Source organism: Beta vulgaris, chromosome 1 (assembly GCF_026745355.1).
Source record: "Beta vulgaris subsp. vulgaris cultivar EL10 chromosome 1, EL10.2, whole genome shotgun sequence".
Classification (NCBI taxonomy): domain Eukaryota; kingdom Viridiplantae; phylum Streptophyta; class Magnoliopsida; order Caryophyllales; family Amaranthaceae; genus Beta; species Beta vulgaris.
In genome coordinates this window covers 55,158,257-55,169,708 of record NC_079202.1, presented here as the reverse complement: position 1 = coordinate 55,169,708, position 11,452 = coordinate 55,158,257, and the positions used below count along the sequence as shown (strand labels likewise).

Genomic DNA, 11,452 nt, shown 5'->3' with positions numbered 1-11,452 from the left:
TGTTGAGCAGGTTTGGGAGAATCATTATCTTGTAGAGATTGCTCCTTGTGTACTTTCTGACACTTTGGCTATGAATTAGTATATTGGCTTGCTTTTTCCCTCAAAAATAAATAATTTTTTTTTATCAATGTCTGATAGTGGGTCGATTATGTAAATTGTAGACAAAGTTTTTCCCGTGAATTCTGGTATTCGACCATCAAATTAGTCGATGGCGGACTCGTATCTACTATTGTAATGGTACACAGGCCAAAATACAACCCAACAAACATAAGATGTGCACTCATTAAGTGGATCGTGAAACTAATGTACATCAACTGTTATCCAATATACATCGCGTCGATTCTCCTTTGTTGGCCTTTATCTTTATGTTTCTTAGTTTGTTTATTGCAAATATTTCTTTGTTCATTGTGTTTTATTCGTATGTTCATTAGGTTGAGTGGTTATTAATCAGATATTTCTTCTCATGCTCATCATTTTTTTTTGTTCATTGCTGATTCATATGTTCATGGAGTCTTGTATGTTGTTCTTTTGTTTTACTTTCATCTTCATATTGCTTAGTTTCTCCATTAAAAGTCTGTATTATAATACGAAACGCTGCTGTATAAAATGGTTAGCATCATATAGATGGTAGACTCGTGTCTACATCTAATTTGCGATTAGTCGATCTTCTTTAGTCTCGTACTCTCGTACACTTGCTAACTTAACTTCTCAAATTCCCAGAATTCACCATCTTCTACTCCCAACAAGGCAACACTGCAATTCGCAGAAGAAACTGAGACACTAGTCCAAGAAGTATAAAGTTTTCCAATCAAAATCAGGAGAGAGAAAAACAAGCAGTAGCAATGGAGGAAGAAGACATAGAAAAAGCAGTGATTGCGTATCTGAAGAAGAAAGGTTTCAAGCAAACTGAGCTCGCTTTTCAAGAAGAACACCAACTTCAGCAACAGCAACAACCACAACCACAACAATCGAAAAATTCGTCTTCTAATTCGCAAACTGATCCAGATATCGTCAAACTCATCCTCTCATTTACTTCTGAGTACTTTCTCTCTCCTCTATTTGCAACTTTTTTTTTACTGTTTATTTTAGCTGCATTTATTTGATTCTAGATTAATTGTTTTGTTGTGTTGGTTTTGGAAGATTGGAATTAGGCAAGTTTGATGTGTACTGTGCGTTAAATATTAGGGCTTGCGAATTTTGACTAATGCTCGAGTGTAGTGACATGGATTGCAATTTTTTTTAGTTTGAATGTATATTTGATCAAATTGGCGATGCATTTATGTATATATTACCTCCATTAGTGAAAGAACAATGTCAATTGCTTCCTCCGTAACCAAATAGATGTTACACTTTGAAAATTCACTATTCACCTACTATAATTGAGTAATTACCATGCATTTTGTAGTTTTTGATAAAATCAACCGTTTCTATGTGATATATTGTTGGATTCTTCTCAATATATGTGTTTATAATATGAACCTCTCACAATTAAAGTTTAATGGTCAAAGTATTGCATTGACGTGAAAGTCAAAGTTTAACATACTAACATCTATTTTGTTATGGATGAAGTAGTAGAGTTTTGAGGAGGGGGAATATTCTTTTGAAGATGTGTCCTTTAGGTGTAGTTCAGTGTGAAGGGAGGATTCACAAGTAGGTATCCTTACCTTAATGCCTCCAGAGGCTCCTACCCTAGACGAGGTAAAAGAGGGGGGGGGGTGTGAAGGAATTGATACCAATTGACCGTTTTTAAAACGGTTGACAATCTTCAGCCACACTTTTGGTTAACGTCCGTTAGTTATCAAGAATTGCCATCTGCTAAGGGTTGTCGAATTTGCAGTTTGTGGTTTTGGACATAAAATTAAATATCTATGAAGTTGAATAATGTAGTTGATGCTCAAGCATAGATAGTAAGAGGCTTAGGAGTTTATTTGACTTAAATATTGCCACTTGTTGATGCTATAGCAAAGATGAGAATAAGCTGCTTAATGGTGCTTCTCAATGAGTTTTCCCCCTCCCTCTCCGTATCAAGTTAGGTGCACTTACAAATCCTGTCATAGGTGTGAACTCCACTTACCGTACTGATGTTTGCTATAATATAACCAGAACTTTGTATCTTTCAATAGAATGAACTTTTAAGAGAATTACAGGGGAAACTGACAAGTGATGTTGATTATGAAAGAAGTAATTCATTTATATGAGCAAATCTCTGCTGCCACTGCACACATGGTGTGATTGGTATCTTAACAATTGCAAAGATGCATAAATGAAACTAATGTAGAGGAACTTTTATTCAGTTATGTCAAGATGAATAATTGCGCGTCAGGTTTGACCCCTTTAGGAGACATGAAACTTGTTTTCATATAAATTTCGGTCTCCTCCATCTGTCCTCCCTCTTGTCTTTTAAGGAAAAGAAATTTGTTGCAAATTTTGGTGGATGCCTGGATGGTTCTGCTCTATGCTGAGATATCTATCAACCCTTGTTAGGCTAAGAGTTCCTTCTTTAATAGATAGAAAAGATTAAGCTAAGCTTGGAAAGCCATGTAAAAAGTAGGGAGTGATATTTGTTAGATGACATATTGTTTTGGATGTAATGAGATTTGTTTTTAGTAGATTAGCATGGAACTGCTGATGTTTGTCTTCCAACTTAAATTGATTGTCATTTGTATTTTATGACTCATCGAAAAAGAAATGGAAAGAGGTCATATGAATGCTTACCTTGTGTTTTTGCCAGGTCAGAGCGCCTTCCAGCACAATATCATGATGGGTACAGCAAGCTAAGATCATGGGCTTATAATTCACTGGATTTATACAAGGTGATTTTTTGTCTGGTTTTATGTCCCTCAAAAGTCAATGCTCTAGCACTTTAGTGTGGAAAATAGAGTATCAAGTGTCAATTATGATCCTTGCATTGGATATGTTACTGCTGTTAGATCTTGTTTGGGGTGAGGTTCTTTCCTTTTTGTTTCGTCCTCTAATGTTTACTGGTTAGAAAGTTACGGGGTTGAGGAAAACTTCCAAAATTTGTAGGTCTACAAGTTCAATAAGCTTTTTTCCTATTCATTCTTGTCTTCCCTTGTGCATACTTAAAGTAGCAATCAAGATTTTACTCAATTTCATTGAAGAGTTAGCTCTTCCTTTCTGCCCTTCTCTTTTCTCGTCCAACTAAGACAAAATATACATATACCTCCTCCGTTCTTATTTACGTGCAACATTAACCATTTTTGGTTGTTCAATTTACTTGCAACACTACCTGTTTTGGATATTCTTTCTCTCTCCACATCACATTGGTCACCTTCTTCTCTCTCTCCTCACCTAAATTATTGTGCCTCCCTTCTGTTGCAAGTGAATCGGAATGGAGGAAGTATATAAGCAAAGGAAGAGAAGACTACTTGGAGAGATTATAAATCAAGAGAATGCTCACTTTTTTGTTTCCTTTGTCTTGCCTTAAACAGCATGAATTGCTTCGAGTACTTTATCCAGTATATATTCATTGCTTCATGGATCTTGTTGCAAAGGGCCATCTACAAGAAGGTGAGACATCAATATAGCTTGAGTTGCTTGGATATTTTTGTGTGAAGAGGTCTCCAGTTGTACTTGACATGAGAGACTTTTTTTTATATGCCTTTTTTTACACTACAGCAAGGAGTTTTTTCAATAACTTCCGTGAAGATCATGAAACTATGCATCAAAGAGACCTACAGAAGCTCGAAGGAGTTCTCTCACCGTCTCATTTGGAGGTTAGCTGCAGTTCGAGTTTTCCAAAAATAATCATTCAATTTGTGACCTTTAGACTTTTATTGAATAATCTTTATTTCTGTATTTCTTTTGGCTTGACTCCCTGTTCAGGAGATGGAGTTTGCCCACACTTTAAGGCAGAGCAAAGTGAACATCAAGATCTGTCAGGTATTGAAGAATACTTCTTTAAAGTGTGATGTACATATTTTTTTGGCTTTGGTTTGCCTCATAAACAACTAAGAGATATTTGTAGCAAGGGAGTATTAGCCCAGCCCCCCCCCCCCCTCCCTCTCAAGGGTAGGAAAAAAAGAAAAGAAAATCATGATTGATGAAGGCATGAAGCATCTGCTCCATGGAACCTTGAAGCTAATCAAATAAATATTGTTTGTTTCTCTAGTTACCTCAAAAGTTCCCCTGTAGATCGTTCGTGTGTAGCGGTTATGGTTTTCACTAATATAAGTTACGGAATACGGATAGAATCAAATAGATATTTATATGTATATAATCTCCAATATGATCGTGTTAAAATTATTCTTTTTGGTTGAATTTTCAAATTTTAAGCATCTATATTTTTGCGTTTTTATTCTAAAATCAGTTGGCAATAGGTGGAGTAATCCTCAAAAACAACCAAGTGTCTAGTGATCCAGCCATTGGCGGGGTTAGATCAGTATGAATGCTATTTTGGTGATTTGGAGTAGTTCATTATATTATAAGCATGCTCATGACCTTATATGTTTCGGACATAGAGGATCCTTTCTTTTCCTTAACTCATTTCCATCATGTGTCCCGATTCATCGCCAAAAATCTTACAAACTCTCAACTGGCTGACATATTCCAGAAGAGTGGCTTAAGTTTTATAGAAGAATAATGTACACACTAATAGCTTTTGCATGTAATTGCCAAATGTTTTTTTCACTGTAAAACCAGTTGTTATAGGTGGAGTTGATCAATATGGTATAAGCATGCTCTTGGCCTTTTTATCTAATGGTGGTGGGCAACTCTTAATTTTTGTACTTCTGTTAAAAATTTTGTCTTGGACTTTCTAAGAGAATTGTATGTAGATGGTTATGGACAAAAAGAAATTATCTTGAAAGTGGTTCCTTTACTATCCTAATTATCAAATACTATGCGCCATTGCATCCACACCCAATGTTGACTTAACCAAGATCTTCCCTCTAGGAACATCTATTGAATGAAGAGATTTAAAAAGATGTTCATTACTTGTAGGATTACTTGAAGAAAATTATTTTTTTTTAAAATTTCAATAAAAAGAAAAAGTCCAAGGAATCAGTGACTTACCTTATGGATGTATTAATGGGAACCAATGTCACACAATTCTTTAAGATTTGGGAAAAAGAAAAGTTGCCCACTTGGGCTACTTCACTACATAGTAAGGTGGGGAAGAAGGAAAAGATATGCATGATCGGAGGCTTGAACACTACTTTATGAGGTAAAGCAATAAACCGACCTTTCAGATTGCTCTTGTTTTTATTACAGCTTTAAACATTATGAAACATCATAGGAGGGTATTAAGGCCCCTGCTAGCCCCCATCTTGATTTCACTTATGCAGCTAAGATTTACTTGGTGACCAAATCGATGCACTCTTATTTTTTCCTCTCCTATTATTGGTAAAAAAATTAATGCAATCTTGTATGATAATTGAATAATTGGTATTATTATTGAGTTTCAAGTCTCAAGTTGGATATATTTTCAGTTTTTCACCAAAGCATCCATGGTTAGGATTTTTTAGCCAATTGTCCATTTCAACTGTTTAAGTTTTCCCACTAAGGGATTCGGATCCACCATTGCTTCCATCCAGTCAATTATTTCAGGCAAAGTGGTTGAATATTTGCTTCAAACTTTTCCTGCAGTACTCTTATGAGCTTCTCCTTCAGTATTTACATAACACTCAGTCTATTACAATGCTTGGAGTTGTAAATGAGCATATCAATTTCCAAGGTGCTGATCTCTTCTGCCTTTCCTCTTTTTTAACTTTTGTGAGCATATCTGAGGCATGTATATTGTGATTTTCAGTTTGTCCTGGTCAGCCTGGTATAATATCTGATGATGCTGATGCTGTGACACTGGTTAGTGGTGGCCAAGATGCAGCAAACCTGATAAACCAGAAAGAAATCCAGTGGGGGGTAAGTAATTAGATCAATTACATACATTTGTTCAGTATCTGATGATTCTGAAGCTATGAGTGCCAGTCTACTGGTTCCCTTAGCTTGATTACAAATCTAGAGCTGCTAGTTATTTATGCAATATGCCTAAATTATAACACGTAGTAGGGGCTTCTCACTGTAAATTCATCAAAGTTGGTAAACAAATTCAAATTCAGTCATTTTGGAATTAGCCAAACTAGAAAGGACATCATGCTAAGATGCAGGGAGTATAAAGCCTCAAGGGATCATAACACTCCCCCCTCCCCCACCCCCCTTCTTTCTCCTCCAGTCTTTGCTAAGCTTTTTTTTTTTTTAAAATAGAAATTCAGTGACATTTCTATTAGTTGATTTATGGTAATGTGACCATATTATAAATGAAAGTCAGTTTTGCTTGTTTTCTTATCTTAAAAGTCAGTGTCAGAACAGGGGATTGTGTTATGATTTAGCTGTTGCACCTATATACTCCTTTGGTTACGATAAAGAATTTCACCAAATTTAGTTTGAGCATAATAGTTGAAGAATTGTTGTTTGTTCTCAAACTGCATCATTCTGATTTCTCTTATGTTGACGACATATTAGATCATTTTTAATGTTGATTTGGTGCCAGAAATTTAAATGCCTGTGGGCTAATTGGCATATAAGAAATCTTAATCTATGTTGAGGCTTCCACAAGTTATCCTGCAATGACCTACTTCCCCTTGGATATTTTCCACGATGCCATATGTTCAACATGATCATGTAGTACCTTTTCTTTTGTTTAGATGCTGGAAGATTCAATAGAGGATCGCTTGGAGAAGGGTGGAGGTTCACTGTTAGATTCTGATAAAGTAGATGGGGAAAACAAGGAAGTGGAGAATGAAGAAAATAAGGTAGTGTTGCTGCTTCCTTGTATCCACCTCTTGGCAAGTATGTGGGCTTATACCTGGTCCTGATAAATCGGTTTTGTTTCATATATAGAAACGATCCACTGATGGAGGAAAGCAAGGTGCACCAGTTAAAAAATCCAAGAAGGATAAAGTTGGAGGTGCCGGTGGAAAAACTGCACGTCCGGAAGCCAACACTCCTATGGCACCGAAAGTCAAACCAGAGCTTTCTTTGCCCATAATGTATTTTTCACAGATTAATTACCTTTGCAACATACGTGGAAGCTATAATTATTTTGACGTGTGGTCTGCTCAGTGTGTTAAAAAGCACGCCTGAGGCGAAAGGCAATAGGGGTCAAGCGTTGTTTTTGTGCTAGGTGAGCCGATTTCGAAAAGGCGCAAAAAAGCACACCCAAGGCACCCAATTTCTTTTTTACGTAAGGTTTTTGAATTATCCTTGGTTGCGCCTCACTTCAATGAGGCACACCTAGTCTCACTAGGATCCCTATCGCCTCTTTGCGCCTTGTGCTTTTCTATACACTGGGTCTGGTAAAAGAAAGGAATCGACATAGTTAAAAGATATAATCTTTATTTCTTGTTTTTCTTATATGCTTCACATATTGCTGTAGGCCAACTGAAGTTGAGCATTCTATCCTGGAAGACCTCCGGAATCGCGTGCAGTTAAGTAGTGTGGCCCTGCCATCAGTAAGCTTCTACACGTTTATCAATACACACAATGGGTAAAATCTTTATTCTTATACCATTCATGTTCTGTTTGTTGTTTCTCTTATCTGTTGCCCACGAGCTTCTGACCACATTGCTATTTCAACTTTGTTCTAGTTTGAACTGTGCATCAATATCACATGATGGATCCTTGGTTGCTGGTGGTTTTTCAGACTCTTCATTAAAGGTCTTATGATTCATCCATAGGGATTCTCCCTTCTTTTAGTGTAGCAAATCACTTGTGCTTATATGAAGAGTTTTTCTTATATAGGTCTGGGACATGTCAAAACTTGGGCAACAAATGGGCAATTGTGAGTAATCTATGAAGAACCTTGTTTTTTCTTTCTTGTTGTCATTTAGGTAATGTCATCATGCTTTTTTTCATGTGTTGGTTGTAGCTGCTCTACAGGGTGAAAAAGATCCAGCTGGAAATGAACATATGTCTGGTACAAATGGTGGGAAGAGACCCTATACTTTGTTTCAGGGTCATTCTGGGCCGGTTTATTCAGCCTCATTTAGCCCTCTTGGGGACTTTATCCTCTCTTCTTCAGCAGATTCAACAGGTGTTTGTGATCATATCCTTGATTTGTCTTTGTGCCAAACCTACTTCTGTATGTATCAGACAGATCAGATAGATGTTTCCTCCTTTCTCCATTTCTTACACTTCTAATGAAATGCAGTGCGGCTTTGGAGCACGAAACTAAATGCCAATCTTGTGTGCTACAAAGGTCATAATTATCCTGTATGGGATGTGCAGGTAGATATCAATGCTGTTGAGTGATGTATTTATAAATTGCTAGGCTTAAGCATCTGGGTTGTTTCTCACTGTACCCATTTCTTTGTTCTTGCTCGGTTCCATTTGTTGCAGACTTCATTGATAAGCACTGATAACTCCTTGTTGTATGCAGTTCAGTCCCTATGGACATTATTTTGCCAGTTGTTCCCATGATAGAACAGCGAGGGTCTGGTCCATGGACAGAATACAGCCTTTGAGAATCATGGCCGGACATTTGTCAGATGTTGACGTGAGTTCTTAGATCTTATTCACTCTTTCTATGGCATATTTTATGTGGCATGCATCTATATCTAGGGTCGTACTCGTTTAAGTTGATTCAGGAGGGGTTTGTCTTGTTCAAAAGCATCAGTTATTCAGTTGTTCTTTACTGTGAAATTCAGGCGCTTGTTTCCATTTTTTAACATACGCGTATTCCTAATCATGTTTCTACTTCTGTTTGTGAAATTGATGTTTCATATACTTGTCTTTTAGTGTGTCCGGTGGCATGTAAACTGTAATTACATAGCCACTGGATCTAGTGATAAAACAGTTCGATTATGGGACATTCAGACTGGCGAATGTGTCAGGATATTCATTGGTCACAGGAGTATGATATTGTCTTTGGCTATGTCACCTGATGGTCGGTATATGGCATCTGGTGATGAGGATGGTGCGATTATGATGTGGGATCTTGCTAGTGGTCGATGCATTACCCCTCTTGTGGGTCACACGTCATGTGTCTGGACACTTGCTTTCAGGCAAGTATAGTTTTACCTCAACCATGTTCATCTATATTACTGGTTATTAACAATCATAAACCTTTATCAACTTGTGTGGCTTAAGTTCACTTGTATTCATGCATCAGCGGCGAAGGCTCACTTCTTGCCTCTGGATCAGCTGACTGCACAGTTAAATTGTGGGATGTCAATGCAAGTGCAAAGATGTCGAGATCAGAGGAAAAGTAAGGTCGTCTGGAACTGGCAATTTCAAGTGTTTTCTATTGAGAGAAATATTTCTTATTTTGCTTGTTTTGCCGCACAGAACTGGGAGCTCAAACAGACTCAGATCGTTGAGGACTCTTCCTACCAAATCTACACCAGTTTACTCTCTGACGGTAATGATGAAAGTTTTTATTCTCTTGAGAGTATTTAGAGTCATATTCTACTTGCTGTTATGTTTGATTGTGCATTCTTCCATGCTATAGTTTTCAAGGAGGAATCTGCTATTTGGAGCCGGGGTTCTATCTAAACACTCATGAACAGATTAGCTGAGATAATGATACACATTCGTAGATAAGGTTAGAGGCTCTTCTAGTTTTGTAACATTGACCGACGCGAGTGTTTGATTTGTTTACGGTCTTAGGCATAGGTTGGACGTAGCTGCTAGAAAGTGTTTCAGTTGGTGTTTAAAGTGGTATGCTTCTTTTCCTGTGATTCTTTTATTTAAAAGTTGCTAATTTTGTTCTTTTACTCTTAAAGTCCTAACATAGACATGATGTGTTAAATATACTGTTATTGTAGAAATGCTATTTTTTGCAAAGAAAGAAAAACGTGAATTATGATAATTTAGTTTGTAAATTAACTTGTTTACCGCACCATTGGCGAAATTTATAACACTCAGGGAGTCAGGGTTATCTTGGGGTTTAATTCCGACTTGTCATTCATAAGGATTGTGATTACTTTCATGATTTTTTTCGGGATCGGTTTTGGATTAGATGTGAACCTAATGATCATTTCTATATGATGCTAAACACAGAGAACGTAGATTGAAATTTGAAGGTTCACTATGTGGCAGGTTGGCGCACGACTAATGCAATGAATTTGGTTGGGTTAAACAGTCGTACTAGCTTTGTTTAGCCAAATAACTTCTATTAAGAATATGACTTACTATCACCTTGACTAGTTGTCTATTTTTAAACTATTGAGTTTAGAGAAATTTCCTCATGTACCTCTAAAATATGACGTAATTCTCAAATTACCCTTCACATTTGTGAAATTCCTCAAATAACCTTGAACTTTGTGTTTGGATTCAAAATACCCTTATTATTCACCGAAATTCAAGTGCATTAAATTTCCGAAGGTACCCTTGAAATTTAAATTTTGAACTTCAAAATTTAATAAGAATATTTTGAGAATCAAGCTAAACTTCAAGGGTGTTTTAAGAAATTTTCTTTCTAGGTAAGAATTAAAAAATTATACTACTGCTAACAAATACAAAATAAACATTACAAGAGGAGCAATATTTTATTACTGGAACACCAAATTTGGCCGTTGGACACTAACAATAGAAGTAGGACTATATTGAAACAGCACGTGGCCCGAATACGTTGATATTTCGGCGGGTTCTAGTGCGGCGGAGCCCGATGCCAGCTTTGGCCCGCATGACTTAATGCACTTGCTGCGGAACATAACATAATATTGAACTCCGTGCATATTCTTAATCAAATATCAATGATTTATAGTTGCATGATTGACATTCTATTAAGATTCAACTTCGTCAAGTCATATCAATAATGAAGCATCATCTGGTTAAGGTCCACTAATCATGTGGAGGATGTACGTCTAATGGTTTATAACATAATGTAATCGAGTCTTCTAAGGAAAAAAATCTAGCGTATTATTGTTTAAGGTTATACCAAATTAGGTATATGATAATATATATCGTTACATTAAATGGTATAGAAATTTTCAATTTCTTATTTACCTTTTGTTTGTGGAGTGAATTTTATACTTAGATTCTGTTGTTTTCATTTGAATATTACCAAAATGGAATCATTATAATTACTTTAATTAATTTTTACCAGCAAAACTGATTTTTACTATCTCAAGAGTGGCATGTGTGCCTTTTTGGGGAAGGTGAGTGCAAATATTGTGATTATGTTATATATTCATTCTAGGATTCTATATTGATATATGGAGAGAGCGGGCGTTACGAGGACTTTTCTAACGGGTTCTATTAAATTCTTATGTTTGATGAGAGGAAGACTCGTTTGGTTATCGTTGAAACTTAATTTTCAGGGGAAGTCTTATTTCATGGGAAGTAAATTCCCTTGTCTATTTCCTAGGAAGTGGCTTTGGGTGTTTGGTTGAGCATAAGAATTTGTAATTGACACGGGAATTTCTAATCACCAAGGGGGGGGGGGTTGGTGATTAATTTACCGCACTTCATAAGAATTTCCATTTCCTTGTCC

The 11,452-nt window shown here is 36.5% G+C and overlaps 1 protein-coding gene across 1 annotated transcript in view; it reads left to right on the top strand.

Annotated features, from left to right (window-relative positions):
- LOC104905212 (transcription initiation factor TFIID subunit 5) overlaps positions 1-9,731 on the top strand; it is a 10,051-nt gene extending 320 nt beyond the window's left edge. The window contains exons 2-20 of the mRNA XM_010693668.3: positions 721-1,039; positions 2,732-2,813; positions 3,453-3,531; positions 3,640-3,737; positions 3,847-3,903; positions 5,608-5,695; positions 5,771-5,880; positions 6,663-6,770; positions 6,859-7,007; positions 7,394-7,504; positions 7,605-7,674; positions 7,759-7,798; positions 7,886-8,050; positions 8,168-8,244; positions 8,396-8,512; positions 8,755-9,020; positions 9,128-9,223; positions 9,304-9,376; positions 9,467-9,731. Coding sequence (XP_010691970.2) covers positions 843-1,039; positions 2,732-2,813; positions 3,453-3,531; positions 3,640-3,737; positions 3,847-3,903; positions 5,608-5,695; positions 5,771-5,880; positions 6,663-6,770; positions 6,859-7,007; positions 7,394-7,504; positions 7,605-7,674; positions 7,759-7,798; positions 7,886-8,050; positions 8,168-8,244; positions 8,396-8,512; positions 8,755-9,020; positions 9,128-9,223; positions 9,304-9,376; positions 9,467-9,520 — 2,037 coding nt within the window. The 5' untranslated portion in view covers positions 721-842 and the 3' untranslated portion in view covers positions 9,521-9,731. The remainder of the gene's footprint in view (positions 1-720; positions 1,040-2,731; positions 2,814-3,452; positions 3,532-3,639; positions 3,738-3,846; positions 3,904-5,607; positions 5,696-5,770; positions 5,881-6,662; positions 6,771-6,858; positions 7,008-7,393; positions 7,505-7,604; positions 7,675-7,758; positions 7,799-7,885; positions 8,051-8,167; positions 8,245-8,395; positions 8,513-8,754; positions 9,021-9,127; positions 9,224-9,303; positions 9,377-9,466) is intronic.
- Positions 9,732-11,452: the final 1,721 nt, after the last annotated feature.